Below are 14,628 nucleotides of genomic sequence, written 5' to 3' on the forward strand. Positions count from 1 at the left end.
TTATCAAAACACACTACTGATTCTTTCAAATACTAAATAATCAGTCCTTCTGGGACAGGCACTTGAGGAAAAGAGTGAAGGGAATTTGCTAGGAACCTTCTTCATCCCCATGATTTGGGAAGCATTTGTGATGAGCTAATCAATTCATGAAGTTTAAAGAAAGTTATATATGTATGACCATAACATTTTTAAAGAGACATTAAAAATGTAGCATGCTTAAGCCATAAGATAGCTATGTGACAGTTTGGGCTTTTGAATGCCTACATTGTTTAATTTATTCTTACGAGAAGTGAAGCTGAACAGCTCCAGCATAGTAGGATTGAGAAAGAAGTTTGTGTTTTAAGTATGTTGCTCTTTAGGCTGAGCTGGGGATATGTCACATCAACTTATGAACAGCCAAATGCAGACACTTAGAAGGGCACTGGCAGCTTTGAATAATGTTGGCACTGGCTTCTGCAGGTGCAGTCTTTGATGTTGGAGTGAGAATGGTTAGCTGATATTTTTATCTTCCAGGCACTATTTTTGTCTTGACTACTGGCGTGGTGCTCTTGGATTTATTTTCCTTGGGAAAGGAAACAGGAGCGACGATGATTTACGAAACATTATCTAAGAGATCTAGACTAGCCGACTATTGCCATTTCTTTTAAAATGCCATTGTCTGAATGCCTCAATCTAAATATAATCCAAAGTGATAATAAGTAAAAATATACAGCGTGCCTATTGCAATCTTTGATGCTCTCCTAAAGATCAGTTAGCAAAGTATAATCTAGTAGTAATGGTATCACATTGCAGTGCTTCCTGCCTGCATTATTTTTTTCCCTATTGCTAGCATTCAGGAGAGTTTTCAAGATTGTTTGTTCATGTTTGCGTTGTCTCCTGATGGTGGCACTGAGCGTTTGCTGCTTGGATCTGGAAGTGTATGTGGGGATTTGCAGCATAAAAGCAGAAATTACTACCTTTGGGTGTTAACAGCAATCTTCCTATCTTTCTTTACGTAACAATTTTCTGAATGAAGAGTGAGTCACAAACCCTGCTGTTTGTATCTTAATATCCAGACTGCTTGTTTCACTTAACTTTGTATCTGAGCTTCCATTCCCTGTTTTGATCAGGTTACTCTTATAGCTGGGAGATGGGGTTTTGCATCTGGCATAATTTAAGGAGTTTTGATTACATTTAGCTAGACGCTTTAAGATGAAAAAAAAACCTCAGGTACGTAAATGTGATGAGAGATAAAAACAGCCTCTTTCAAAGAAACTGCTTCAGCAATTTCACTGAAATAGTTAGTTTTGCTTTTGGCTGTAAGGAATATTTTAAGTCTGATGAAGGCAGACTATCCTTTAATGTGCTTCTGTACACTCTGTGTATTCAGTGGTTTATGTCCTATAAAGTAAATGTAGGCACTTAATATGAACCAAATTGATAAACAGAATACTTAGGTTTCTTCTTGTTCTTGTCACAAAGCTAGTTTAGTGTGCCTTTGAAATAAATATCCCTTGCTAATTATTTTGTGGTACCTTTAATACTATCATGCTGGGGAGATCAGAAAAGGTCTGATTTAGCTGCACCTGCTTCTTCTCTATTTTTTTTTCAAATGATGCTCTGTTATGATTCAAAATCCTTCTGGGGCTGAGACCAGAAGAGTCAGTCATTCTCACATCAGACCTTGGATCTCACTTTAGTATTCCTGAAATATTTGCATCTCACCGTTGCAGTTTTATTACCTGTTATCCTCATACATGCATCAAAGAGTAGTGCTTTTACACAAATGTTTGCAAAATGTTTGCTCATTTTGAATGATACAAGAATATGCAGTTCAGAAAAGAGTAAGTGGTAGTTCCAACACATTTTACCTTTGCTGTGTAAAATGGCTTTTGAAAAGAGATTAGAAATAAAGAAAATATGTTGATAACTTAATGAGAATTATGTGAAATACCTTTTCATCCACCTTTGCAAACATTGAAAACTTATATTTTAAAAGTTGTAATGGATCATTTATTGGTGGAAGTGAATGATTGTAGAAGGTAGAATTAAATGAGAGATTCAACAGAGCTGGGGAAATTCTTTATTAATGGGAAATTACAGTGCATAGGGGTAGATTTAGTTACTGAGTCCAAGCTGGCAGGCTAAAACACTTTGTACTTTCCTTTGGAAATTTTAAAGAAGTCTCTCTTCTGTGCTTTTTTCGTGTTCTGTTGGTATGCGGTCTTATGCTATGAAAAATATGCCAGCCAATTCTGATTTTCTTCCAAGTGAAAAAATTATGTTGAAGATTAACTGTGATAGCAGAAATAAGAGGAAACCGGGAAAAAGTAACACTCACTCAAACTGCGATGTGGTAGTGGATAGCGAATTACATGTGCGTTTTCCATGGGCTATGACACCAAAGAAGCCTTTGTGGTTTTAAGTTGCAAGTAGTATGGTATGAGTATTAATTTGAAGGGTGTTGTCTTAGTGTCTTTGTCACAGCTTGTTACATTCCATGCTGAACTGAACTTGGCTAATTTAGCTTATAATGTCACGTGTGATTAAGTTTAATTAAACAGACCTTTTGGAGAAAGGTGCTTAGTCTTTTCAAAGCAAATGCAAGATTAATTTCTGAAAAATAGATACATTATTTAAGGTAGTGCTTTATACATGTACCTATATTAGCACTAGGTGGCAATTCTATGAGTATGGACAGAAATAGTTTTTAAGAAACCTATCTTGACAGATTTTTTAAAATTACATTGAATTGTAAACCTTATTTATTTGCATCATGAATAGAAGCAAAACCACCCCAAATTTTGAAATGCACAGATGAGAAGGAGCAAGTTGTAGGTTCTATGTACTTAGGTGTACAGGAAATCCAGCAAAGGTGGGAAATCATACATGAAAATTCCAATAATGCTACAACTTTTTTAGTGTGCCTCTTTATTGCCGTGGATGTATATCCAGGTATAGCTGTTTTCAAATACCATTTGGTAACCAGCCTATGTTTGGGCTTACTAGTGCAATACAGTCACACACTGAAAAGCAGAGCACGTTTTCATTTTGCTGGTATTTTTATGTCAGATTTTGTTTACTGTGGGTTTGGATCAAAAATATGCAGGTCTCTGCATCTGATCTTTCCTTGATTTTTTTTTGGTAGCCTTGAATATCCAGTAACAGGAATCTGTCATAATCCATTTTTCCTTCTCTGTTATATGATTACTACCAATGCAAAGTGTTTTACCTCTTGACTATTTTACGCAGTGGAACAGGCTGAGTTAAGAGGTATAATTTAGTTCAACTTCTTTAACTTCACTGTGTTTTCATTGCTGATTTACTTGCCAAAAAATATCCCATGGAAATTCTTTTATCTGATGACTGTAAAGTACAGTGAGTTAGCAGTTATTTCCCTTTCTCTTAAAACAATCATGTCGATAGTATAACCTTGGCCTGGTGGGAAGTCATCAAGTTGTAGTTTATGATATAGCATAGGAAACTCTAGTGGCGTGTTGCGTGATAGTTTCGTATTTTAATAGGCATATGACTTGAGGAAAAGCACACTAACTGTATGAGCTCGTGCAGGCTATAGATGAAGTGACTTTGTAGCTTAGAATTTCCATCTAACAGTTTTATGAAGTTGACTGATTTTCTTCTAAGGTTTGAGTGGGTTTTTTTTTGTTTTAATTACTCTTCAGACACTCTTGTATGGTTATTACTTAATTTCCAGTCCCAAACTGCAGTTGAAACAGCCGTTCCATGATACGCAGAGCTTCCTAGGTGTGCACTTTCTCATAAGCGTGGGCATCACTGTGGGTGCTGTTGCTAGCCAGACGTTGTTATTGGCCTGGGAAAATGTTAATGGGTAGTACTGCATGAATCTGAAGCTTCTAATAACCTATGTAGAAAGAGAAGTGAGCACAGCACACTGATTTTTTTTTTTTTTCCGAACAGACTTGTTTGTGGTCCTTAGTATCTGTTTTGGGAAGGAGCAAGTCTGACTTTTACTCCTGACAATCCCATGCAACCAAGCTCGTGGAAGACTGCTTTTTCACTACATAGACAGCTCATAAATCACACAGCTGTGGCACGTAAATCAATCCATTAAGATAACTGTTGCTAATTATTCATCCTCTGGGTACAAGATGGCTTAGATTTGGACTGCAGAATACAGAGTAACAGAATACAAAGCTTTTCACCTCCTACATTACCGGCCTTGTTGAATCAGAGCAGTGCCCAAAAGTCATTGCCATCTGATGGCTGTAGGCCAGTAAGAAATGAGGTTTTGGGCTTTATCCAGATTCTAGTGGAGAAATTCCTGTCCAAATCACATAACTATGGCTACAGTTGGCAAGGGCTGGAGTACTTACTGGCAGCAGCCGCTGAGAGCTTTAGGACTGAATGTGCGCTAAGAGATGGTCGCACTAGATCAAGAATTTTTTGCACCTACATGACTCAATGCAAAGCTTAAATAGGCAATTTTCCTTTTGTGTGTGATGTACCACTGCCTACAGACCAGTCAAACCAACATTAAACAGCATTATTTAAAGCCCAGATATAATTCATCCTGATTGTTATTTCACTGTTTTTGTGGAGTGGGGATCTGTGATCATTTCTCTATCATTTAAAAAAAAATTATAGCAAAACAAAGTGAAAAACCATGAAAGGGTTTGTAACATGAGAAAATATTTAGATACAAAAGCTTAGTGCTCAGAGATTACTATGAAGTCTAGGAGGGATAGGAAGCAAAATAGAAGAATATATCTAAGAAGGATTATTGATTGGCACAGAGGTTAGTAGGGGTTTAGGCTAGACATTAGGAATTCTCATGGTCATCCAGTGTAACATGCTCATCTTACAGCACTTTCTTTTCCTCATTTTGCTTCTGCTGGCTTCAAGATCTTTGTAGATGTGACTTTCTGTAAAGATACTCAGAGCATGGAGAAAAACAGTAACACATTTGGAAGAAAACAACTGTACCATGTTGCTTCTAAGTACAGAGTCATCCCCCTTCTCTGATAGAGATTTGTAGCAGAGGCCATAACATCAGAATTTTCAGTGGTTCCAGCCCTACAGAGGAAAATATTTCTCAGGAGCAGTGCTCCAAAGAGACAAAATAGCCCTGATGGTGGAAGGGGGAAAAAGAGGGATATGCTGAGAAAATCAACCAAATTTGATGAAGGTATACCAGTCTCATGCTGACCTTCAGGCTCTCAACTTTTTATTAATTCTTTGATGTAAGCAGTAGTAGTTTACAGCAAAGAAGCAGCTAGATTTAAATGGCCTGAAATCTCTTGCTTTTTAGGACACTTGAACATAGCTTCTTAGTAGAGCTTTTAAAACCCAGCTTCTAATCCTTAGACAGAGCCAGGTCTGTATGAAACATCGTGTACTTGTTACAGCACAACAGCAGATGCAAGAGTAATTGGTTATTCACCATCCTAAAGTGTGCATTTCACAACCAAAATTTTGAGGAACTTGTTGCAAACTCTAAAAACTCCTTTGAAAAGGATTTTCAGGGACTCCTGAAAATCTTTATGCTCTGAAGTCAAACAGACCTGGTAGTCAAAAGATCTTGATGAAACTCCACTCTGAGTGGTAGAAGACATCATCTGTTGGGTGAGACATCTGAAATTTAAAGGGGAAAGATCTGCCCATCTTTTTAGCTAGCAGCCAGGAATTGAAGTCATGAAAGGAACAAGGCAATGGAGTGAGAAGACAGGAAAGGGCAGAATTGTTATTCTGACCTCTTTTAATTTTATTTGATTTAATGTTTTTGACACCAAACTGCAATAATTTTATGCTAGTTTTGACCCTGGGCATTAGCTAAAAGGAAAATCCTGGGCTACATCTCTACTTCAAACTCTTGGAAACTGTAAATTTGAATGCCAGCCTATTTGTCCTAAGTTTTCTAAAAATCAAACTGTATCTCTAAATAGCCACCTGTGATGCTTTGATGATACTTCAGATTTCTTATTCTAATTCAGCAGGTCCCACCTGTCTTATTTTAACATAGACTACAACCACATCTAGGGACTTAAACTGTTGTTTATGGCACATTCTGCAGAAGATCGTCGTGATTGCATCTCCATTGAATCATGGATACAGATTGCATTGGAGTATGACTGTCTTATATATTTGCTGAAAAAAGGAATGACATACAGTTGTATGTGTTATGAGGAAGGTATTTAGTTGTCTAAATTTAGCCGCTTCAGGTGCTTTCAAATGTATAATTAAACCTTTCTATTTTTTATGTGCTAGGTGTAAAATGCTTTTTGTTTTGCACTTCTTTCTGAGGAAAGATCTCTGCTGAAACTCTAGATGACTTGTAGAGCAAGCCATTGAAATGATATAGAGCAAACTGTTTTACTCAGTTGCCTCATGAGCTAGAAGTTCACTTTCTGCCTCATGAGCTTGAAGCCTGAAAATCTTTGGCAGGCGTATTAATAGTTGAATATTCCCTATTCAATGGTAACAAAGAAATATGGACAAAAATTGCTGATTGAAAGAGAATTTACTTAATCTCTAATCCTGTGACCCAGGGCCCAAGCATCTGTTGGTACCGATTTGTTGTTTGCAGTCTGCATTTTAAAGTACCATAATTACACTATGAGAAATTAACAACTGTGCATTTTTTTCTTAATAAGCACTTACTGCATCTTAAGGTACAGCTGTGAGTGCGCAGATATACAGTGCATCTTGAGGGAACGAATCCATTTAGTTCTAATTTTGCCAAATGTTAGTAAAACCAGTATGGGATTTCAACATCCAGTTGTGTCATGAATCCAATTAATATCTTGATGCTGGGCACAAGGATTACAAGCCCATAGTTTTTCTATGTTTTGTAACTAATATTCTGGTTTGCCTTTAAGAAGAGGTGAGCTAATGAGAAATCCAGTCAGTTTCAGTGGAGTATATAAGTACTGAGCAAAGATCAAGCTGCATGAGTTTTGTATTTTATAGGTGTTATAGTTTGATATGGTGAATGATTGTCTTTCATGTGTATTGCCTTAATATGATTAATGTATCCCTTATGCAAGGAATTTGCAAGGAGTGGATGCGCTATAGTGTTCAAAAGGCTAGTGGTCCTCTAAATGAGCTGTTCTTACATGCAAAGCCCCACTTTTCCTGGAGCTAACAAGTTTTAGCTCTTTCCTAGTTTGCTAGGGACAAGCTTGTATGTCTCTTATTACACTGAAGAAAACTAAAGCCTGTCTACCAATTGTTGCCAGTCCATTTGCAGATCTTTTCCACCAGAGCTGGCACCAGAGAAGAGAGGTGTGCAGGTGGGAGACATGACGTGCATGCTTGTGCTTAGGTCACTGACTGGTCCCATACACCCATGAGCACAGACTGGACGTCATAGGCTCCCCTAACAGCATAGGCTGATCAAACAGCCCTCCTCTTCCTCTAGACTTTCACTGCTTCAGGACCTTCAAGCCGGTCATCTTACCTCGATTGTTGTTTGGCATCCAAGCTCTGAAGTGTAGCTACTTGTTCCCTTCACCTCTGCCCCTTTGCCCACTCCCTCTCTCTATTGGGAGCTGAAGAGGATAGTTTTCTGTTGGCTCTGCAATAAATCAGTCCTGTTGATGGAGGTTTGGGAGAGATTTTAATCAGAGTGAAAGCAGCAGTTCAGGAGCCAATCAAAATAATAATAATAGAAATAATAATGCCAGTTATTTCTGAAGACTTAACAGTAAATCAAGAATTTCAAGCCTGCTCTTTAACTACTCTGTTGGAGACAGCTGTTTGTAAGTGACAAAGATTGTAAGATGTCTTACAGGGAAGCAAAAGGAAAGTGAGAAACTGCCAGTTGAAGCTCTTCAGGCTGATCTCATTTTTGTCTTTGAGGCTTAAAGTATTCACAAGCATTGAAAGCTGATATTTATGAGTAGAGCTGGGGGAGCAGCATGTGCTGCTTAAACAGCTCCTATCCAGTCACCAACATCTCTAGCTGTACGCTACCAGCTCCATGGAGATTCAGGACCAATATTATTTAAAGTAAACACCTCCGTATATTTCAGCATTGTTCATTGTAAAACATGGTCTTGCCTTTTACTTTGTTTATACAATCTTTTAATAGAAATTAACTATTTTTCCTTCTTTTCCAAGTAATGCTTAGCAATTTAGTGACAGAAAATGCTGTTGAAATTGAAAGAACATCACTTCCTGTCAAATCTTTGTTAAATTATATGCCTGTGTTCTGCTCTGCCTTGAGTACCATAAATCCCACTCATTTGGGGTTCAGTGGATGCAGATATGTGCCATGTATATAGACAAAAAAATCACAAAGGTGTAACCAAGGATTTGACCTGCATAATGCAGTAGGAGAAAAGCTGTACTCTGCAATCTGAAAAGCACAGCATATCTTTTTGGCAGCAGCAGAACTTTTAACATCAGCACCTTTGATCTAATACACTGAGGCCTAATAAGCCACAAAGCACGCTGACCATTTCAGAGACTTCTACAGAAAACTGCTCTGTACTGAACATCTGGCTCAAATAACTTTCTAAAATTTTGATGGGAAGAAATGCTTTAAAGCCTTCATTCCAAGTATTGCAATCCAGCCTAGAACTATTTCTTTCCTCCCCTCCCCTTATATTTATAGCCAATTTTCTAGACAACATGCCCTTGCGAATTTCTGGCAAGTTGAGCATGGAGACCAGAAAAGAAGATGGTGAGAGCACGGCACCTGCCCCTCCGCAGAAGAAGCTGTCCTGCCAGTGCCACCACCACTGTCCTGAGGACTCGGTCAACAGCACCTGCAGGTTTGTGGGATATATATTTGGTGATGAAGCATGGGAAAACCTATTTGTGGGGTAGCTCAGCAGTCCCAGGTTGGCTGTTGCAGTTTTTGTTTAAGCAGTAATATGTCAATGAGTTGTTTATACATTATGCCTAAAAATCTGAGGTAATTTTTGCCTAGATATTAATTATATATTTATATTTTTATGTTAGGGTGCTTACGTCTTCACAGTTTTAGTTAATACTTGTATTAATTTATTGCATATGAAATACTCTGTAAGGTAGGAGTTTGGTTTAAAGGTGCATGCAGTTAATGATAGGATACCTAATAAATATATATTGAAATGTCAGTAAATGCTTATAAATTTATAATCACTCTCTGTGAAACATCATTTATAAGACCCTTGCCCTTGGTGTGTGTTTTTGCAGTAGCTGAGCTGTCTTTTGTAGGTCCTCAAGGCTTTTTTTTCGTAATTGCTTCTGTGCTAAAAGGAAAGTGATCTTTTCTTTGAGGTGAAGTGTTGAGTATTTTGTTATACTAGATACAGTTTTCTGTTGGGTTTTGGTTTTAGAGTATAGCAAACTTATATGGTTTGGATTCTGCTTCCTCAGATCTTTTTGCCTCTCTGGGGGAGAGGCAAGTCCAGCTGTGCACAGATGCCCTGAAGGTTCGGCCTTTGTCTGTGTTGTACTGGCACTGCTTGAAGCAGCACAGGTGACTGAGAGTACTGGTGGTGGGACCAAGGTGCTATTCCCCTACCCAAAAGCAGTGCTTGCTGGACACAGACTATTGCTGTTCACTGAGGGTAGTGGTCAAGCACCTCTGTCTTAGCTTGAAGTACACGTACAGTTTGCTTTAGCAGCAGCAGAGTAGGGCTGAGCTCTTCATGTTCCATGTGAGGAATTTAAACTTTTCCACTTGCTTATAGCAGGTAAGACACTGGAGTTATTCACCATCAGCGGTAGCCTAGTGGAGTTGTGGGAATGTGAGAAGCATCAAAGCTGAGCAGAGATGTGAACCCAGTTAGACATGCCAGTTGGGTATGCAGTGCTGTTTGAGGTGAGACAGTCCACCGTTGTGTCAGCTCTTAAGGGCAGCACATTAAAAAGATAGATGGAGAAAGCCTAAGGTTGCTGAAGATATTAATTGCTTTGTTGGAATTTTTTGAGTGTTGTTTTGTAGCCTGACTTAATTCTGCTCAGCCCACAGTTTCACACTGATGTGTACCAATGTTTTGATGACAGCTGTAAATACCATTTCTCCTTTCTATCCTCTTCCTTCAAACCAGTCCAGTAGCTGGGAATTACACCTAACTGCTCTCACATGGATGTCAGTTTAAAAAGCTGTAAAACCCCACTCTGATATCAATTTGCAGATCCCCTGCAGTGTGAATCAGCTGTTTCCTGCCCAGCAAGAGCCACTGCTTTCCCCGTGCTCTCTCACACATACAGTAACAGGGAAGTTGCAGATGACTTTTAAATCCATGAATTAGGAAGCACAAAGGAATCTGTGTTAAGGAACCCATTGAACAAGGTTTATACTCCAGCTGGGTAGGCCTGCTGTTGTACATTGCTTTGTAGGCATCATTGATGTGAAGTATTTTCATGTTACCAGGAGCTAGGAGTGAATGTCCTGTTAAAATGGATTTGTGCATTTTCCTTCACTGTGATACTTTAAAGAAACTCTCTTTAGAGTCTCTCTTACACTGTCAAATATCAAACTTAGCTTTTAGGTTAATGCCCAAGGATAGGCTGTTAAGTGCTAAAAAACCCACAAAATTATGACACTTTTGGTCTTCATAATCTTTGCACATTTTAGGCTTGAATGTTCTACTTGAGTGACAAAATTTTTTTGAATTTGGACATCAAAATACCAATTGAAACTGGAATTTACCCATCAAATATTCATCACTTTTCTGTCCAGGAAGATGGAAACAGTCAAAAGACTTGCATTAGTACTACTGCTCTTCGTCTTCCTGTGTTGTCACTTGAGCAATATCCACCTTGCCACTTGGCCAGTGAGCAACCGCATAAGTGAAAAATTACTGAAGTAATATAAAACAAAATGAACCAAAAAAATTAACTACCCTGCCTTCATGGCTGGCAAGCAATAATCATTTTATGGATGATGAGCATTTCTGTGTCTCCCCCAATCTTGGTGTGAGAACTGCAGTGAGCTACAAAGGACACAATGCCCTTTGTTTTCCCTACATCTGCCTAAACTGTTAGTCTGTCATCTTTGCTTCTTAAATTCCCTTATACATAGCTGGCATTATGGCTGAAAACTGAAATGGGATGTTTCAGAGAGAAAAGGGTCTTAAGTCTGCTGTTGAGAAAGAGTGGTTATTAGGTCTCTGTTTTGGTGGCTGGGTTGAGACTAAGTTTCAAAAGACTTGACCAAACCCAACTAAGTTAGGTGGGATTATTCATTTCCCCTGTGTTTTGGGATCATCCTGCTAGTCAGTAACTTTCATATTTCATCTTTGCTCAAACAAGTGTTGGCACAGTTTTAAAGCACTCAGGAATTCTCATTGAACCTCACTAAAAAGGAAGTTTTCCTATACAGAAGTTCAAGCAGTATCGATCACATTTTGTGTGAAGAATAAATGAACTGCTCTAGATTAAAAGTTATTGCATTAATTATCTGCTTCCCTCAGATGCAGCTGCTAAAAGCCTTTTACATGTTATATTTTAAGAAGTCAAATCTCTCATCAGCTCTGTCAGACTGTTAAGCTTTGGGCTGAGCTTGGATCTGCCAGTCCTGCAGGAGTGAGCCAGTGTATGCTGGAGCACCCAAGGGTCTGGCAAAGCCCTAACACACAGGAAATTCTTTGAGCACATCCATAGCTAGGGCTTGGGCTCTGGAAAGCATCAGGAACTGTCCCTACCAAAGATCTCACAAAAGCAGGAAAGCCTTTTATGAGCCCTCCAGGAGCAAGGGGGGCTCTGGAAGCTCAATGAGAAAGCATTTCCAACTGTGTTTAAATTAAAACTCTGAGGATAAAATAGCTAGTTCTATTGCAATCACCATTAAGATTTTCTCATAAAAAAAGCTGTCTACCATCACACCTAAAGATTTTGGTCTCCTACACAGGTATTTATTATTGATCCTGCATGGAGTACCAGTATTCTGAAAGTTAATATAAAAATGAGGACATCTGGTGGCCATTTAAAATCCTCTCCATAATTGCATTTTTAGCAATTTAAAATTCAATGTTCTTTAACCACATCTGTATTAAATCCTCTAACAGACTGCTGTGTTCCTATACAGAATTTTCCCTTCTTTATACTTCCGCAGCTTAAGTCCAGTAATACTTTAGGGAGCTAAAGATAACACTGCATAAACGGCAGATTGCTTTCTATATCAACAGAAAAGCAGTAGCTGTAGTTAGAGTGTGCTATAAAAATGGGGCAATCCACGAGCACAAGTTTTGAAAGACCCATTACAGGGTCATCTGATCAAGAGAACGTTAGTGTCAGGGAGCAGTGAAAGGGGGACAAGCCAGGAGCTGAGGGTTATGCTAGGGCCAGCCACCTCCTCACTTGCCAGGACCTCATTTTTCCAATGATACTGCAGAGACAGCTCCCTCAATGGCCCTTCCTGTGGCTGGTAGTGATCTGAATCCAGGTAGGAGATGGGGCTGGAGACAGGGCTGGAGACAGGCAGTCCTGTACCATTGCTCAGGGAGGGGGCTTGTGCTCAGACCTGAGCTTAAATGGAGCAGGGGGGTGTGTATGTGTGGGGGTTCCCAGCTCATTAGTGCATTCAGGAACCTAACAAATAAGATCTTTGCAGAAGGTTTGCAATCCTCTGCTTGTAAAGGGTGTTTTGACACTTTATTCTTCTTTCTTAGCATCTGTGCGATTCATAAAAGACTTTCAGTAAAGAAGCTCAAAGCTACTTCAAAAACAACTAGGACCTTGTTTTACTGTTCCATTTCAAGTTTTGTGTGTACAAAGTGAGTACATTTGTGTCTAATAATTAATTGCATATTTTAAAAAGTTATGCTAGGTTTAATTGGCTTTGGCTGTAATGGGATTGCAGTCTTAAAGGCACAGACTGATTAGGTGTCTTGTTGTACTCTATTTTCCATTCACAAATAAATGCTGACAGTTTTAAAGATTGGACTGATAGAGTTTAATTTCTTATGTGTTGCCTACTGGTCTTGATTGTGTTTCTGCCCAACTGTGTCTTGAGGTAGCTTTGGTTACTTAAAGCAATAAAATAATTAAATTGCTTTTTCAGTGTTACTAGAGGTGATAATTCACTTGAGTCATGTTATTTTCATTCTCCTGTTCTCCACATGATAGGATTGAATTTTCTTTGCAGTTTGGTATGTAGAAGGAAAAAGGCTTCAACAGTGAGCCAAAGCACTGAATTCAGGAAACTTTTCTTTTAAGCAACTTCAATTTTTAGGGTAAAGTTGAACATTTTCTAGTAACGGAGCTATGATGAGATCTTACAAGTTAGCTTATCAATTTTTTTTTAGTATTTATTTTTATTTTTTAATGTAATCCTTTCTACAGGGCTGTACTCGAGGCAGTTAAGTCCTGTTGGATGATTAAAACAAAAAAACCCAAAAGGTTGAGACAAATTCTTGCAAGCAGAAACACAAAGTTCACACACAAGCATTTTTTCAACTGTGCCCCAGAAATTCGTTGTTCTTCGTTTTGTTTGGGACTTGCCCATTCGGTATTTAATATAAAACATATTAAATAGTAAGGCGAGTCTAATTTTACTGTATTGAGACCTATTGCATTACTCTCAGGTGTGGGTGTACTGTGGTGTTACTGTGCAGAAAGTGCTGGAATACCTAAAACTTCCCTTGCATATTGAATGTACTTACACTGAAAAAAAAAATCCAAACCAGCAAATATCTCTGTTAAATCTGTCCTGGCATTAAAGAAGGAGCTATATTATACAAATTCAACTGTAGTGTAATCTGAAGTTCAAGTAAAAGAGAAGATTTGGTTTGTGTTTAAAGTTTGAACACAAAAGAAAGGAATAAAAGAAAAAGGGAAAAGTAGAAGAGGAAGATGAATAGCTTTATTTTGACTACTTACCTTTTGTTAGTTCTCACATCTACTGAGATGAATTTTGCACATAAGTGAAAGGTGCTAGAAAGCCTTGGTGAAAATGCAGAGGTACTCATGCTTAGTGCTATTTCCATACTCCAAGTTGTGCTGTCAGGTCTACAGACCTGTCAAATCTCATATACCAAGCATGAAGCCCACATGGTTTTTAGGGCTCTCCCTCACAGATTGGTATAATGGCTTATTTTCTATGTTGTAACCCCATGTGACAGGGAGAATATGAATCTGTTTGATCTGATTTGTCATTTAGTGGAACAATACATTATACATTTGATGGGCTGGGTGATGTCTCAGTCCTTGGAAAATAGTATGGGCAGGTACTTTAGACATAATATTGATTGATAGACTTGTATATCATATACATGAAATGATACCCTGCTAGAATGCGTTGAGAACTCTCCTTCCTGTATGTAGCATTATAAGGTCATGGTTGAGCCCCCAGAGAGGTGAAAGACGTGCACAGCAGATTGTGGTAGGGCTAGCATCACCATCTTGGAGTCTAGTTGACTTAAAGCTTTGGCCCACTGTTTGCCACCCTCTTTGCTTTGTTATACCTGTGTATCTCTCCTTGTGTTTGGACTAGCTGCATGAACATTTAAGAGTATATCTGGCTCAACAACTGTATTACGTTGTTCATCTCACTTGATTTCATGTTACTCCCTGCTGCACAGCCACTAACTATATTATCTTTTCTGCAAAATTAATCTGTGTTGAACACATTTACAATGGCTCTTTCTTTTATGGATAGTGTCCAAAAACTGTTTTGCTAACTGTGGCCTTCAGCATCCTGCTTTAGTGAAGGATGTGACAAAGTGTGTGTAT

The 14,628-nt window shown here is 38.5% G+C and overlaps 1 protein-coding gene across 4 annotated transcripts in view; it reads left to right on the top strand.

Annotated features, from left to right (window-relative positions):
* The window catches only part of BMPR1B (bone morphogenetic protein receptor type 1B), a 158,243-nt gene that overhangs the window by 112,777 nt on the left and 30,838 nt on the right, over nt 1-14,628 (top strand). For 3 of the 4 annotated variants that reach the window (XM_054066081.1, XM_054066080.1, XM_054066078.1), the window contains exons 2-3: nt 8,576-8,735; nt 12,567-12,671. In XM_054066081.1, the coding sequence (XP_053922056.1) occupies nt 8,593-8,735; nt 12,567-12,671 (248 nt within the window). In that variant the 5' untranslated portion in view covers nt 8,576-8,592. The remainder of the gene's footprint in view (nt 1-8,575; nt 8,736-12,566; nt 12,672-14,628) is intronic. The other variant, XM_009562756.2, reaches the window with a different exon arrangement.

The sequence above is a fragment of the Cuculus canorus genome, chromosome 4, assembly GCF_017976375.1.
Source record: "Cuculus canorus isolate bCucCan1 chromosome 4, bCucCan1.pri, whole genome shotgun sequence".
NCBI classification, from domain to species: Eukaryota; Metazoa; Chordata; class Aves; order Cuculiformes; family Cuculidae; genus Cuculus; species Cuculus canorus.